The 17,814-nt window shown below is 42.2% G+C and overlaps 1 protein-coding gene across 1 annotated transcript in view; it reads right to left on the bottom strand.

Annotated features, from left to right (window-relative positions):
• The window catches only part of SORCS3 (sortilin related VPS10 domain containing receptor 3), a gene marked incomplete at its 3' end in the record, with an annotated part of 260,788 nt that overhangs the window by 161,241 nt on the left and 81,733 nt on the right, over positions 1-17,814 (bottom strand). Inside the window, exon 2 of the mRNA XM_084210407.1 lies at positions 15,688-15,755. Within this exon, the coding sequence (XP_084066533.1) occupies positions 15,688-15,755 (68 nt within the window). The remainder of the gene's footprint in view (positions 1-15,687; positions 15,756-17,814) is intronic.

The raw sequence follows: 17,814 nt of genomic DNA, 5'->3' as shown, positions 1-17,814 counted from the left end.
TTGGTAATTTTGCTCCATGAAGGACAGTGACTCTCAGAAAGCAAAGTAACAGTCTGTTCTACTGAACAAGGTCCTAAAACTCTCTTTGTATTATGATCTCTCCTACCTGACCACCATGAGCTAAAAAAACACTATCAAGAAGCCCTTGCCTATATTCACCAATTTCCCTAGTACTGTATCTAAAAAATCATCCATTGCCTTGCTTTACAAACACAAGATTTGCCACAGCTCCATGCCTGCTTAAGAAAAAGTGAGATGCTGAACAGCTCAAGATCTCTCACATTTCAAACACATCCTTCTGCTCTTCCACCAGCCGTTCAGCCAGCACTGTTGGCTTGAACACAGCTGCTTTGACAGCACTCACATGTTTCCAGCATTGCTCCAACATCAGCCAGCTGATTTTTGCACTCTGTAATCAGTTGGAGAGGGCACCAAAGAGGTGAGATGAGAATTTTTCATGTTCTCGAGCCATCAGATCCAAGATCCTATCAAACTGCTCATCTGCACTGCAATATTTTGTTTGTTGATAGGACTGAAATCAGAACAGATGCTCTGCAGAGAGCACGGCCTCAGTGTCATGTTAACATTTTTTATTCCATATTGCCCAATTTCCATGCTGGCTTCACTACCCCATTTATATAATATTCTAATGGAGACATTTCAAGACAAGGTAGGATAGGTCACAAGATGCTGATTGGTCAAAAGTGTGCTGAATGCACTCAAGGAAAAATTATTCAACCTCTCAGCTCCTTCCATAGTCAGCTTCTAATATGAAGCCTGTTGTGCTGCTTTCCCCAAGTGATGTGGGTGAGAGGCTCTCCTATCACTGGAATACAGACAGAGGGTTAAGAAAAATCCACCAGTGTCTGCCCTCCCTCCCAAAGGCACGACTAACCAGAAGCAGGAATCTACCTCAGAGGCTAAGATGTACCTTAAGTCCTTTCAAATGGACACTCCTCACCTTCCCAAGAAATCCATGCTCTGCTTTAAGGGTGTTTTTTCCTAAAACCTGCCTCTGCACTGCTGCAAAATACTCAGTAACTGGAGAACAGGTATTGGGAGGCCAGGCGGAGGAGGGAATGATTATGCTGTATATATTTGCATACTTACAGGACTGCTGTAAGAACAAAGTGTCCAACTGTTTTTCCTTAACTGAGCTACTGTAGCCTGGCACCTCTTTTCTAAAATTAGCTCCACTTACAGATGTTGCCATAGTATTTGTTGCCATACCGAGGCACACTTCATAGGTGATGTCATTTGTCTTACAGCAGAATGCCAGAGCTGTTTACCAGTTCTGAGCCTTGCTCATTTCTTAAAGCACATCTGTCACCTCCAGAATTGCCTACACAGGCTATGGATTATTGGAGGTTTTGAGGGGAAATCCTGCCTGAGCTCTGCAGTTCAGCATCTGCACCCGGGTGCCAGAGCCCTGCCCTGACACCCAGCCCAGGCAGCAGCTCTTGCCAGCTTCTCCTGAGGTACATTATTCCCACAGGGCTGGCCCAGGGTTAGCTCAGGGAATTTTCTCAGGCTAAGTACCTGATATATGAAGGCATGTTTCTCTTCATTACTTTTACAAGACCTGACCCAAAGTCTCTGGAAAAATGCCTGGAAACACTCTGACTTCCTTAGAATCATAGAATAGTTTGGGTTGGAAGTGACCTTTAAAGGTTATCTAGTCAAATCTCCTCCAAATTTGGATACTACATCAGTGACCTACATCTAAAATAGGTTTCCTGTACATATTTCCTCCCTCCAGCTTAAATAATCATTGTACAATCCATACCCATGCTCACATTTTAAATATTTCTACAACGAAGTTCCCTTGAAACTTCTGAGAAGAATCTGCATCTCAGATAGCAGTCAAGGAAATTCTGGGGGTCTGGATTGTTTGCTCTTGCACTCACTTTTTACTACTTCTGGAATCAGATGTATGATCAAGCATTTTAAATAATTCCCTTCACATTGGGCTAACTTTTCACAAAAGCTGCAACCAGAGTTGAATTTCTGACGTGTTTTCTCCTTGTCCCTACTTCCAAGACCCCTTGCAGATTTTTCCAAGAGCAAAGGCGAATGTTGAGATGTAGAGAAAAATCATCAATGTTGCTCTGACTTCAGTCAGCCCTGAAGTGTATTCTCAGATTTCTGCTGTACAAAATGGTTTAGAGAAAACATCCAGCCTGTAAGATTCTAACCAGATTTTTTTCTGGATCATTTGCCCACAATGAAAACTCTCAGAGAATAAGCAGCAGGAGAGAGAGATAGATTACAAACACATTCCAAAATAATAACAACAAAGCATTTTCCCTTTTGCTGAACAGGCAGAGGCCCTGGGCCAAACTTCAAAGGGGAGTCAAGTACAACTCATGTTTTTCCTGGCCCTTTCACCTACACAAGTTGCTTTACTTTTACAGTATCCTGGATTCCCCTTACGTTCCAACATGTTGTTGACAACTTGCCCGTTTTATCCCTTGTGAATTTGCACACATTGCAGACCGTATCTTAAACAGCCAAAACACACAATTATAAAGGGGAAGCAAGTGCAGAAACCAGCACGTCAGCCCTCATCACTCCACACATTCATTTTCCATCCAGAGACCTGGAAAATCGCCTTCACACACTGGACTGCAGCCACCATCCTTGCTTGCGTGGGCCACGCATAGCTGCACACCTTCCTGACCAGGCACAATAACAGATGGTTTTACAAGAGATGCTTGCTCAGATACTCAAGTTGGGAGCAGCCAAACACTGGCTAGAAAACCACAGCCATCGTGTGCAGCACCAGCCCTGCTCCCTCTGCACTCTGAGCCAGCACAAGCAGCAAAGGCTCTGTGCCTCTGAGTGTCTGAGAGAGCACAGAGCAATCATAACATTTAGATTCATAAGATTAGGGTCACTTTATGAAATACTTCTAAAGGGAAACCCTTTAGAATTCAGAATCCTTTGGTGTCTCCCCGTCTTGTTTACAACTTCCTTACCCTGAGAACTATAATTCACATGAAGAAAAATAAAACCAAGGAAAATTGTACCTTATGGTCCAGCTGTTCTTTGGAAAGCTTGTAAGTCATTACACATTAACTGAAATTCATTGAAGTCATTAAATCCATCTTTCCCCAAAGCCAGCTCTCTCCCTGAACACCCTCTACTGTTTGAAATGGCAAAGAGAGACAGTGATAGGACCTATTTATGCCTGTTTGAAGGTGAGTCTATACTATCTGATTTTTAATTCCAGTCTATCCACAACAATCAGGTACACCCCACTGGTCCCTCAAACCACATGTTCCCAGCAGCCTGACCACTGTGGCAGTGTCAAATTCCTTCTCTCCACTTACAAAGGCACCTTATGCTAACTTTAGAGCACCACTTTCCAAGATCAATGATAATTGACTGATTAAGTATGCCTAATGCTGCCAGAATGTGAGCTGATTGTGTAATGGTGCTAATTAGTAACTGCCAGAGCTCATTCCAATTATTAACCTTTATGAATGTCATTTTTGAAGATAACAGTTTGCAACACAGCTTACTGCAGCATTTGTAATGGTTTTTGTCACATGGGATGAGAAGGAGCACAGTGACCAATGAAGCTGAGATAAAACACAAGAAAGGAGTCCTAAGAACAAAGGATTCTGCCTTGGCTTTCTGCAAGTGATACGGGGACTTTAACAATAGAAAACTGGAATACCTGGGGTAAGGAATTCAAGAACCCACTTTTCCACAAGATCTGAGCTCCTCAACAATGCCACTGCCAAGAATGCCTCAAAAGCTTTCTAGTAGTGCAAGTACCAAACCAATTCCAGATGTGCCAGAGGGACATGTGCCATGTCCAGTGATGCTCTGGAACCAGACAGACATCAGAAGAACAAGTTTGCTATTGCATGCTGAGGAAAAGCACCATTCTCATGTCTGCACAGTCAAAGCACTGATTCTTCTGATATGTTATGTGACAGAGGATGTTTCATGACAAACCACACCATGCACCCTGCTTGGATCAGATTCAGCTAAACAACTAAGTTAGATCACAGCCTCCTTAACTTCACCCTCGTCTGTCCCCTAAACAAACCATGTGCACTGTCAGCAAACAGACTTCCTTCTTAAAACAAATTATTCCTACAATTTTTAACATTTCAGAGAAAGAGATGCAAGAGGACCAATGTGGATTTCTCTTTCCATGGGGCTGATTACTCTTTTTGAGCTCAGACTCCCATGAGGCCAGAACCCAGGCCCCAGTGATGGGTTGCTCTTTCTTTCTGCATACTTCTCCATGGCACCTTTGGAATTTCCAGGACTTTTTGTAAAAAGAGGGCCCTGTGCTCCTGGCAGTAGTTACAGATAACTGGAGATTGTTGCATTTTGTATGCACCAGAACTCACCCAGGTCAGTTCACAGTGCATCTCTCAACCCCGGACACACTACCTGATTTTATGGTAAGGCTTGGCAGTAAGAGCTGTATCAACAGCCCAGCCATCTTCCTGTTACCTGCCTCCTACTATCATCCTCCTCACAGATACCCTGAGCTAGACTACAAAACCCAGAAAACAACATGTAACAGCCCTGTTACAGATGCCAAAGGAAATTTTTGGATTTATCATCAACCCAACCTTTCCAATACACCACCAGATTTTTACATGCCTGACTAGTTCTGCAGGATGCTGAATGCCCAGCTGGTAGCCTGCTGATAGATTCAAGCATCTGGACAGCCACCTTCAGGGAAAACTGAATTTAACTGGCTACTAATATTTATGGAGTCAATTTTCTAAAGTAACTGGCCTTCAAAGAGCCAGAAACAAGGCCTAGCAATCTGGTTACAGAAAAGCCTCACTTGTCCTCTACAGTTTTTATTCAGGGGTAGAAATCCTAAATGTAAAAATACACTAACTTCCCGTGATCTAGTAGTTTACAAGAGCTTTCATTTTCACTTGGTCAGGAATATACTGTAAAAGAACTGGCTGACAGCTTTTACAGATGAAGCACATGTGGTAAGTAAATAAATCAAAGGCTGCCTTCCAGGCTGGGGAAATGTAGCCCTTTTTAAATATTATTTGGAGAAGTGACCACATCGTATGGGCACTTTTAACTCCATTAGAAGCCTAATGAATCTACCATGGACATAATGAGAGAGACAGACCAGACTAAAAGAAAGATGGAAGGATTTCTTGCAAGTTTTTTAACAGTTTTTCTCCATCCTTCTGATTGTTTATAGCCATTATAAAATGGTGGTGCATTTGCGGGAAAAATAAAAAGAAAGAAAGAAACCACCACAACATCATAAAACATCAATATAAACAGACAAAACACATGTTAAAGTACTAAAGTACTAAATTCTACAAGTTGCTGTAAAAAGCATCCATGATTTATGGCTTGATCTGAAGCCTAATTGGAAAGAACAGAAAAGCCAAGGGAGGAAGGAGATGGGAAGAGAAAGGAAAAGAAGAGCTTGGTTCAAGAGAAATCTCATAAGGTGATGCAAAGCCTACCTTCAGTGTGGATAGGGCACTGCCCTGCAGCACAGGGCAATGATGAGGTGGCACCAACACAGAAATGTTCTGTGCAAGAACCTGGGCTCCTTATGCAGGCCTGACTGCCTGGAGAGTACGTGGCAGTATCTATCTCCTTCTGACTCATCAGAGGCCAGGGAACTTTCTGAGCCACAGATTATGTCTTGGCATGTACTACAATCCTTGAAAGATTTTGTGTCTGATTCTAGGAACCCATCTAAAACATGAGTAAAAACAGGCTCCAGCAAGGAGATGCACAGATTAAATACATATCGTCCTGAGAACCACATTCTTCTACTGGCTCTGAACCTTAGGTCAATGCTTCTTTATTCTTCTTGGAACCAAAGAATTGCTGAGGTTGGAAGGAATCTTTGGAGCTCATCTGATCCAATCTCCTGCTCAAGCAGGGCCACCTGGAAGACATTTGCCCAGGATCAGTCCAGATGGCTTTTGAATATGTCCAAGGATGGATACACCACAACCTCCTTGGACAACCTCAGCTAGTGTTCAGTCTCTTACACAGTGAAAAATGTTTTCCATCACATTCAGAGGGAACATCCTGAGTTTCAGTTTGTGCCCATGCATTGTCTCTTTTCCTGTCACTGGGCAGACACTTAAAAGAGCTCCACCTTCTTAACCCCCAGTTTGAGGAATTTGCACACATTGATGCAATCCACCAGTCCCACTCCAGCCTTCCTTTCTTCAGACTAAAGAGCTCTCTCAGCCTTTCCTCATATGAGATGTTCTACCCACTCACTTTAGCGAGACCCTGTCCATACCACATAACATTGTAAGATTTTTAACATACTCTTTTCTGGGCACCTCCTTTCCCAATCCTAATAGATGAGATTTAGTATGGAAACTCTTATGTAATTTATTAAGAAAGTTTTATTTTTCACTTATCTATTTGCATATTTATAAGCAAATTTAATGTGTGGTTTTCATTACTACTGGCAGATTCCCATTGAATGCATTCACTATTAATCTGTGCCAACGAAACTCCTCTGCACAGCAAAGAGTGATCAGAAGAAGACATTAGCAAGGTCAAAACAAATTCATCTTTACGTGTGGCTTCCTGCAAAAAGTTTTGCAGTCGACATCCAAATCTCATTAGAATGTAAGATTAGATAACTCGACAAAAGGAGCAGCTCTTTAAGGAGAGCAGTGGAATTGCTGCTCCAAACGATAAAAGAAGAGATGGAGGAGCCAATTGCTGTTAACAGGTGCGGCTCTGCTGATGCAGCAACAGTCACAACACCCACAGGATCTGCAGCAGCAGGTTCTTGGCTACAGGCTCCCTCCTGAGGGCTGCCTTGCTGCTTCTAAACAAGTAGGCAAAGCACTACAAACACACTTTACCTGCCAGCCCTGGAAAGATAACTTCATAGGGACAATGAGGCTTCAAAAGCACCTTTGCTCTTGGCAAAGCTTCCTCTGACCTGCTCACCAAAGCCCCAGAACTGAATGCTTGGGAACATGACCAGAGCTCGGAATTAATTTCTGATGAGATAGGACATCTGCTTTCTTCGGGAGCCATAATCAAAGAAATTCACCAATAAGGACAGAAAAGTTCTAATAAAGATAGCATATATTAGTTGAGAACACAGGGACAACCATATTCTTCCAGCTTCCTAGAACACTTCATTTTTTTCCACAACAAATTTCATTAGTTCACACTGAGTTCCTAATGCTTATAAATCTACACTGGAAATGTGTTTTGGCATTAAATTCCCTAAATTTCCCATTTTATTATCTAGTTTTCTGGAATGGAATGACTAGAGATCAGAACAGGTCTAAGTTTCCATTGACCCAGCTGAGTGCCTAAAAGGACTAGCTTAAAATTAAATTATGCCAAAGATATTTTTGGTCGGGTTGTTTTTTGTTTTTTTTTTAATTTCAGGTTGGGTTTTTTTGGGTTTTTTTTCAAACTACAATTTCAAAGACTACTTCCAGGCCAATGAAACACCTTTACTTACAAAATGTGGTAACATCCAAGAGATACCAACTGATGGAGATCCCACCTGTGATGCAGAAGACTCAAATCCCTTGTTTGAATAAGATGGTCACAGTAGACACACCAAATTACAAATATTTGTGTTACCTGTTAATTTGCCACAGAATATTCTTGGGAAGGTATATGAAGGAGATAAAAGACAGCATGTTTTCTTCCCAGAGTCTGTCATCCAGTTCTCTGGACTTGGAGATCTCCAGATCCCAAACCCACTAAAATACTGTGGAATATCACATCTCCAGCACAATCCCAGCAATTCCATTAGAATACTTAAAGCACGAGAGCTCATTGCTGACAAATAGATAACAAAAAAACCAAAAATATGTTTCTGCAACTCTGATCTAAAATCTGTAGACTTGTCTGTTCCTTCATTGTTATAAAACACTATTACGTTATTCAGTCACCAGCAGAAATATCTTCCATTAATTCACTGAGTCCCCTTTTGAAATCCATTTATGCTTTTATTATTTCTGCCTCACAGCATCCTGTAGCAATGAGTTACACAATGTAATTACTTGAGGAATAAAAAAGCATTTCCCTTTATACTTATTCAGAGCAAGGGCTTGAACTTGGATCTTCCACACATAAGATTAGAATGAGTCTCTCCCTGGAGAGATTCTCAGTATTTCCTGTTGCAGCTCTTTTGTAGAATATAAATAATTCAGGAGAGATGGCTGGGGCTCTTACCTGAATTGTAGAAAATTAAAGCAAAACACAGCATGTTTTTTTTCTTTGTACATTTTGTTTGGAATTCCACTTTCATCCCAAGAATGTTTCCTCAAAAAGTTAGGAATTTGATAAATTGCCTTTTCTTTTTGCTTCCCTGTATTCAGCCAGAAAACAAGATGTATCCAAAAGTTTCCAGGTCTACTTATTAAAAGGAGCACCCCAGTTTTAGCTATGAGATCAACGCGTGTGTGCAAACACATAACCTCTCTAGGTATGTTCAAAGTGCACATTCCCACCCAAATACATCTGCAGCATCCACTGTCTGTTACCAGCCCAGTCCTCTCACAGCCACATCAACATCAACAACTTCAGCCCTGTTTTCAAGCTGCAAAAGCTGTGTGAATGGGGCATGGAGTGGGGATGTGCAGCACAGGTCGGACAGGAGTTACCTGCACATGAAAATGTGAACACCTGTGCTCCCACCATGCAACAACAAAACAAGGTTCTGGGGCAGAATGCAGACAAAGCCAAGATTTACCTCTTCAGAGATTCACAGATATAAATAAATAAAGCCTGGGCATTTATTTTTAAAATATCAGACTATCCAAAACACCATTACGATCTGCAGTTCTGTTTTTATTCACTCTCTTCAATTCAGTAGGAATTTCACCAAGGAATAGGGATGAGCAGATGCAGGGGGTAGCATATTAATAAATCAAAAGTGTCATTAAAATTTGTAAACTAGTATCTTCTGGGAAGTCTTGGCAATTAGTCTCAGAGCTTTCTTGGCAAACAAAAAATTAATAAATCCAAAAGGCCCCCCGTCTGATGACATTCCCACCCCCACAGAAAGGTCACTAATGAAGCAATTAAGAGACACAACAAATGGACCAGTCAGCAGGCTGGCTCACAAAAGACAAATGAGCTTCATGAAACAAGAGGACTAAGACATCTTAATAAGCAAAGGTGGGACTTCAAACCGCACACCACCCCAAGACACAGAGAAAGGCTTTTAGATTCATTCGCTGGGATAATACTTTCCACATGATTTTACAGTGCCCCCCTTGGTCTCCACCCTTTCTGAGGCAACATTAACACAATTACAGCAAGGAGCCACCAGAAAGCAAAGGTGTGAACATTATTACTCTCTTTTTGGAAAATCCTGTGGGATATAACAGGGCTAGGGAAACATTGGAAAGGAGACAAATGAAACTCCTCTACGGAAGTTAGGCTTATACTTAAAAAATTAAGTATTAAAAAAAGGAAGTCTTATCTTCGTGACTATTACTGATTTTGCCTAATCCTAAAGCATAGCCCTGAATTCAAGATAAACCTAATAATTTTTATTATTGGACATTTAAAACAGTTTTAACTCACGCTATCCCTTTGTTGTAATGACAGCATCTCCTTCTAGTTTTAACTGCAAAGAATGTATGCCCTGGACACTACCTGGGGCTCTGGTGCATTTGAGGAGGGCTAAACCTATGGTTCATTCTGTTCAACTCCTTGAATTCTTTATTTCTAAAATTACCATGACTCATCACATTCAGCTACACACAGCCCAAGCAAATCTGAACAATCTCTTGAGTATATTTCCTGACATCCACAATTAAATATTTGTTTAGATCACACTGTTGAACTAAGGGCCACCATTTTCATTTGGCAGCAGCTGGGCCAATATGCAGTTACTGTGCATGTCTTCAAGGGTTCCAGTGTGGGTCCCATGCCAAGATGACATCTATGTAATTTATGACTGCCAGCCAGGATGAGCTGGACCAGGCTGAACTGTTTCCCACTGTGGGGAAACTAATCATCAAGAGTACTGGAGGTTAAGAACTGTATAATTCTGGGATTTTGCTGAAGGTGTGCCCTGATTGCAACTCAGGGTGCTGGGAGCCTCGAGGAACAACTCTCATCCCACACTGTGGCCATCTGCTGTGGTTCCCCATTCCCTTGGCTCTTCAGCAAACACAGCCTGCACCTAACAGCTCTCAACCACAAAGATTTTCAGAGCTGACTCCCATAGCCTAAAAAAACTCACCATCATTAAGCTAAGTTATTTATACATTCTAGCCAAAAGCTGCAGTGGAGATGACAAACTTGTGGTTGCCCTGGTTTTCAAATCCAAGAGAGATCAGGGTGCTTGCACACACAGCTGGATCCTTCCCTCAACGCCCTGATGGTGGCTCACTGCTGATGCAAGAAACCCTTCTCCTCATCAGCACAGGTTTTCTGCACTTTGCAGCATTATTAAAAAGTGCCAAAGAAGATGTAATAATGGGAAGCATTACTACTTTGAAAATCAGCTCCATTAATTTTACGCCTGAATACAATCATCCAGAAAATAGCACATATCAAAGATGCATGTCATCAGCATAAAAGTGGAAAATTATAAATGTAATCAAATTTGACAATACTGAGAGGAGATGTCAGCTGCTGGTCATGGAGACTGCATTTCTATACAGCAAACTCCAGGAAAACTGCAATGGCTCAGTGGAGCCAAACCAATACTAAACAAGAGGTTGTGGCACAAACCAGAATTTACCATTCATAATGCAATCTAAATAATGTATCGACACTGGGATAGAAATACTCCTAAGAAAGCTCTGTCATGACCTATTTCAGGTTTAGCTTGTTCCACAGAGGATGATATGGAAATTTGAGTCATGCTTTTTGAATCTCCTGATCCCTGACTTCTTTACCCGCCAGTCTTAGAAGCTGCTACACTTGGAGCAACCAGACTAAGCCTCAGTTCCCAAAGGGTGCTTCACAGAATTCACAGAATCACTGGGTTGGAAGAGACCTTAAAGGTCATTGAGTCCAACGCATGTCCTAACACCTCAACTAAACCATGGCACCGAGGGCCATACCCAGTCTTTGAAACACATCCAGGGATGGTGACTCCACCACCTCCCCAGGCAGACCATTCCAGAACTTTATCACTCTTTCCATGAAAAATGTTTTCCTAATATCCAATCTATGTTTCCTTTGGTGCAGCTTAAGACGGTATCCTCTGGTTCTGTCAGTGCTGCCTGGAGAAAGAGACTGACACCCACCTGACCACAACCACCTTTCAGGGAGTTGTAGAGAGTGATAAGGCTCACATCACACCACATTCACCCTCTCCCACCTAGAGCAGGCCTATGAAGTCAGCTCCATGTGCCCCACACAAAGCTAGGACACAGAAATCAGCGTGAGCTGGGAAATGTTTACAGTGCTAGAGGTACACTGACACATGCTGAGGGTCTCTGGGGACTGTGGGAGGCTTGAGAGGCAGTTCCATGGGAGGAAACAATGTGAAGCCCTCTGGTATTTCAAACAGAGCTGAATGAAACAGCAATGCACCACACAAGGCAGCCTGCAACCAAGCTGGGGGGTTTTACTCCTCTCTGCTCCAAACTAGGGCTGCAGCTGCTGCATTTTGCAGCTGCCTCTATTAAAAAAGCTGAAAGGGTTTTTTTTCTAACTCAACAAAGAGACTGAGACAACAGACTAACCTCTTTAGGCACAGCAGCCACAAGAGTAAAAAAAAAATGCTCGGGCATTTTTGACTGCTGCCATGGAGACATAATTTCTTGGTTAATAAACAAGAAAGAATATATATTAAAAAATTCTTCATCAGCATTTTAGCCTCTTAAACAGAAATAGTTAGTCACAATTTTGGGTTAATGCATAGGCCAGCATTATGTACAATCAAATAATTTAGCCAGGAAAACAGCCAGAGGAGGGGAACTCCAGGGGACCTATCTGAGGTGGGTAAAATGGTAGCAGGGACTCAGAGCTGGCACATGCAAGTGCTTGCACTTTGGAAGGAAATCTAAACTGCTCCCCACTGCCCAATTAGCTGATGTGTTGCAGTCATGGCTGTGGCATTGATCATAAATAGCTCCTTGCTCACTTGTGCCTTTCCTGTCTTCTGGATCACCCTGTTGTCTCTCTGTCTTCACCTGAGATTGAGAACTCCCTTGAGATGGAAGCTGTCTTTTTAGCTACTGCAATCCAAATAAATAAAATAAATGAATACATTCCTGAGTACTAAAGCAGGCAACAATGGAAAACCTTTTATTCCAGTTATCTTAGCAGAAAGAAACTGCTCAATACACATTGGTTGAAGCAGTTGAAAACATTTTAAATACTACAACTTTAAATACTTATCCAGAATGTTCCCACAACCCTATCTCAATACTGTACAGCTTAAACAATTCCTGTGAAGAGCCTGACACCCACTCTTTAGAGAGAATTCATATTTCATACAGATCACTCCTGTATGCTTACAGTTCCTCATGGACAATGAAGTTTGATGCAGGGATGCTGGCCTAGAGAGAGTCTGGGAATTTGAGATGCTCCAACAGCACTTCAATTCAAAACCACGTAAGTTTACAGATTTTAAGGGATTTTTTTTTTCCTTTTGTTGATAGAGAAGAGGTGTTAGTGGGGTGAAAAAAAATCCATGGAAAGCATATGGCCATCCCTTAATTCATTCTTTTATTTAAAGCTATTTAAATAAAAGCTATTTAACTACACAGTTAGATAATTCACTAGGCAGTGAGAACTGATGTAGGGTTTGCATGGCTAAAAGCTTAAATAATTTTTACAGTTATATTTGTTGACCTATGAAAAAGACATCTCTCTAGAAATTCATAAACAACTCACACCATCACAAGTATAGTAAAGTAGCAATAAAGTAACTTCCTTTCATAGCAGGAAAATTATCACCTCCACTTAACTCAGTGGGAAAAACAAAAATCTAAACCACAACTGACAGGTATCTTCTGTGATGAAGAAGAGATGTGGCATTCACAAGGAAGAGGGGGTGTGTGGGTGTGTTTTTTCCTTGAAGCTGGCTGCTTCAAGGCTGGCTGCTTCAGTAGCAATAAAGACCTTTTTTTGTGATTGTTTGACCCCCAGAAGCATGAACTCGGATATTAGAGCAATGTCTGTATTCCTGCATTCAAATGCTGACTAGAATTTCCCCTGTCTAAGCTCATACCAGCCTGATATAGGAGCAGTTTTCAATTGTAACTTGTAATTCTCCTCTCTTCCTGTGTTGCTCTCACTCCCTTTTTTAATTACATTCAGGATGTTTTCCTATTGATTTACTTGTTTTTGTATTTAGATGCAGGGATTAGAAATTCTTTTTATATGGCAATTCAGTTTTCCATTAAAAGAAGCCTCTCATGCTATAAACCCAGGGGGAACTGAGGAGGAGATTTGGATGCATGGAGCAGGTGGAGGCAAGATGGTATTTGGAGATTGCATTGCACACTGCTCTATCTCAGCATCCTCTGCTGTGTTATTCATTGCTCTCTGCCACAAAAGCCACACTCCTCTCTTGAGAAGGCAACAGTATTTGCCAAGTGGTCAGGGTAGATATCAACAGCACCACGGCTCAGATGGGCAGGGCTGCTGGCTTAGTCGCATTTCCAGAACACAGGAAAAAAACCAAACCCCTTGGAAACGTACAGATCATCTTTTGATACACAGTTGAAGTTGCATTCAGTTTGTGATCCATCTGGGGGCTCAAGGAGACTACAAAAAGTAACTAAAGAAAGCAAACCTCTTGCCAGGAGGCTTACATTCATTCTGCAAAGACAAATCCTCCTTTTAAAATTTTCAGGGTCTCAAAAACAAAAAGAAAATATTGAAAAACCAATTTAAATAATGGAAAGATTCAGTGGCCTGGATGTGCAAATAGAACAGGAAATCCCAAGAAAAGGAGTATTTCTCTGGCTTATTTCTTATACTTAGTATCTATTTGCATTTCTACAACATCCTTTTCAGAGAAACTCATAGATGCTCTCCAAGATTCCACACTCCCCTGTCAAGTAAAAACATGGAATTTTCTGTTTGGAAAATTCCTGAATTTTCCAAGCAGAAAATAAGGTTTCATGCCCAGGAGATCTACTACTAGCTCTTACCCTGAGCTTTCCTCAGAGACCTAGGAAAAGAACCTGAGAAGTTCTTACTTCTCAACCTCTGTGAATCTCCAGGCCCCCCGCTGGCCCCTATTTCACTGGAGACCAGCTGCAGAAGGGTTCCAGAACACACTCCCACAAAGCACTGAGCTTTCCCAGCTGACCAAGTGCTGGATGCTTTCAATTGTATTGATGATTAATTACATTTCTATCACTTTGGGAAGGCTCCAAAAGGGGTGCTGCTATTACCTTTCTGCAGAGCTCAGGTGATGCTGCAAGCTCAGGATTAAGACAAGGTTTGCCTGTTTGTTACATTATTTATGCAGGGCAGATTGTTTGGCAATTACTTTTAAAGCACAATCACTGTGCCATTTTTACTTGCTACGTAAAGAGGCAAAAGTTTTTTAAGGCATTAATACCTTGAAAAGTACCAGGGTAAGTGGAAATGACTGTTCTCTCTTATTAGCTGCATGGTTATTTATACTTTTGCAGATTACCCTGGCGCAGTGCAATTAGGCTCCTTAAGTACTGTTCAAATTGAGAAGTTTGAAGAGCTCTACTGAATAATTAACCCTTAAATACATTTACAGGAATAAACCTTCAGCAAATGGCCAAAGCCTGCTCCAAACAGGGGCTTCTAAATCACCTGTGAAGAAAGAAGTACAAGAGACTATCTGCCAGGAAGGGCTCACAGCCCAGCCATGGCTACAATGCACTGACCATTCCACCAACTACACTTTGAGGAGGTTTCACAATAGCTATAATACACCAGGTGAATCTAAAACAAGGCACTTGGTCTCACCAGCCCCTGGCTGCCTTTTTAGTCTTTTCTTTTCCTCTTTTTTTTTTAATGTACCTAGGGTAAAAAACACCTGATAGCAATTCTGTTAAAGGCATACCAGTCCCCAGGCAGGATGAAACAATTTGGTGATTTCAAATATCAAGGAACTGACCTATTTGTAGGACTGAGTTTGGGCACTGAGGGGATTTTAAGTTGTTTCTTTATTTTAAGTGCAGGCACACACTTTGAAACACACACTCTGTCCAGAAGCATGTTTCCCCAGAGCAGTGCAGTCCATCTCCCATGCCAGACTAGGAACATGGCAGCTCTGTGGCACCATCCAAGCACATCCACAGACACCGTGGCATCTCCAGTCCTTCAGCAGCTACTCTCCTGACAGCCCAACACACAGTCACTACCAAGATGCCCATCTTAGTTCACAGGGGTGAGGAACAAGGATCAGCTAAGATTATATCATACACTGTGTTTTATTCCTCCTCAGACACAGTTCTAGCAAGTGTGTACCCATCTATAGAGCCTGTTCTCATCGCAGCAGAGAGAGGAAGGACACTCAAAGGTGAGAAGGAAACCAAGCTCCTCTGTGTCAGGGAAGTGCCATTGCATGCTGAAACCCTCTTGTTTGCAGACCCCACTTCATTCAAGGAATGTGTCCTAATCTTGCATCCCTTTTCCAAAGAGCAGCTCTGTTTGTCTCAGATTCTTTCCCAGCTGCTCCTGTGATGAGCTCAGACACTGCCCCATGCCCACAGCCCGGGTCAGCCCCAGACACTGCTGTGATCTCCACGTTCCACGTACCTCCACAGTGAGCTCTCCGTTACACTCCCCAAGTTGAAGTCGTAGAGCTTTGTCAGAATGAGAATCACCTAGAGAGGGGAAAGGGAGGGAGTGAGAAAGAGAGAAAGGGAAAAGAGGAGAAAAAAAAGGTTGATGTTAGATTTTGTAACAATACAAAGGGCATCTGAAACCACCTAAAGGAGAGCTGAGCATTTATCCATGAAAGCTGCAGTATTATAGGATAAAGTGGGTTTAAAAAACAAAATGGGAAATCATTAGCTTAGTGCATTGTATAACTAGTAACACGTATTTTAATCCCAAAATATTTTGCATTTGAAATAAAACATGCCACCAGGAATTAATCAGACTTTGTGAGCTGACCTCTCTGCAACTATGATCATTCAAATTCAGGGATGGAATCAAATGCACTCTTGTTAATTCAATAGTTCAGTCTAAAATTACAGTCAATTTCTTTTGTCTCTCAACATTCCATTATTAATTATTCAGTCTCCACAGAAAAAAATGGTTTTTTATGTAGATCCCCATCTACCAAAACAGTCCATCTTGCCTAGAGTCAGCTTTGTTTTCTCCATCTGCGGTCACTGACTCCAGAGCATGGGAATTCCTACATGCCATCACCTTCCCACAGAGGTAAGAGGAACATGGAGTGTGACATTCTGCTTATGCACTGAGCAAGACAGACCTTCACATGGATCTTTAGTGCTCAAGGACAGTCAGAGGCCCCAGGACTCACTGACTTTCTGGAGAAAACACTCCTGAGTCATGCCCCTGCAAAACTGAGGCTGGGGGAGAGGGAGTTGAGCAGTACACGGGGGACCACAGAGGAATATAATTTCCCTCTGATCTACCTGGTGCTGTGACCTCAGATGTCACAGGTAAATGTAATCCTCCTAGCTACAAGCTAGATTGCCCAATGCCCTTCTCTCCAGAAAGGCAGTTATGCATTCTGATAGCTTGGGAGTCTCTGTGCAAGCTCCAGGCTCACGTGGGATGAGGGAATAGAGGGAAGGTAAGAGGATTTGAGAATCTGCTCCTTGCCTTTTTAGCATAACTAATGTCATACAGTTCATTCCCTTAGATTCTACAGGACCAGCCTCAAGTAAGAGCTCCAGGGCACCTCTTCATTTTTGTTTTGCATCATTTTAACATTTCAGCATCATTTCCTCCTTGCAGAATTCAAGCAGAGGCCAGCTTCCCTCACATCTGCTCCAGCTGTGAGAGAGAGCAAAGTTTAAAGCTTTGCAGAAAAATGCCAAAGGATTAATCAATATCACAGCTGCTGCAGCACTCGTTTACTGTTAGCATAATACCAGGAAAAAACCTGTTCAAATTTTAAGGGACCTTGGTACGTGACTATGCAGTCAGTGCCCATCTTAATGACTTTAGAATAGATGCTCCAAGCATTCCTCCCTCTCCTGGATTCACTTTTACCATCCCCTTTTGCATTTTTCCCTTTATTTCCCCATGCAGAGACCTTTAGGAAGAAGATAATAGCCAAGCTGCTTTCAGCAGGGTGTGAAAAGAAACCTGCCAGGCAGATTTGAGTCAGCATATGCAAGTCCATGTCAGCTGAAACCAACACTATCCTATGGGGAAATAAGGCTAACATCCTTTTTAATGCAGCCTAAACCCTGCACACACCTTCCCATACAAAGGGAGAAGAGCCAGCTGCAAGCTGCAGCATCCAAGGTTTGTGTGGTTTGTGTGCCTCCACCCCTTACACCCAGCAGGGCAGCCTTCTCCCAGCTAAAGCCCAGTGAGAATGACATTTTTAGGATGTTCCCTATAATCCCACAGGCACTCAGCCAGCACTCCTCTCAAGACTCTCTAGGAAGCCATGCACTATAGCACAAGCCCTGCCCTGCCTGGAATTACACCCCTCTTATTGCTCACAGCTGGGGTGAGGTTTCACAAAGCTTTTGAGTTTCAAAGTCTAAGCACATTGAAGACAGCTGAGTTCAGTGGATCCTGGATTTATTCCTAAACATTGTAAATAAAATCTCTGTGTCTTGATCAAATTTCAACAGATTCTACCTTATTTCTCCCCTAAATTGCAATTACAACTAAAGGCAGCATCCATACTCCCCCAGCTCTTTGTGTCTCCCCCAGACCTCCTATGCCCTATAT

This window comes from Fringilla coelebs, assembly GCF_963513975.1.
Source record: "Fringilla coelebs genome assembly, chromosome: 8".
NCBI classification, from domain to species: domain Eukaryota; kingdom Metazoa; phylum Chordata; class Aves; order Passeriformes; family Fringillidae; genus Fringilla; species Fringilla coelebs.
Note: the sequence above shows the minus strand (reverse complement) of the source record. Positions and strands in the feature narration are given on the sequence as shown.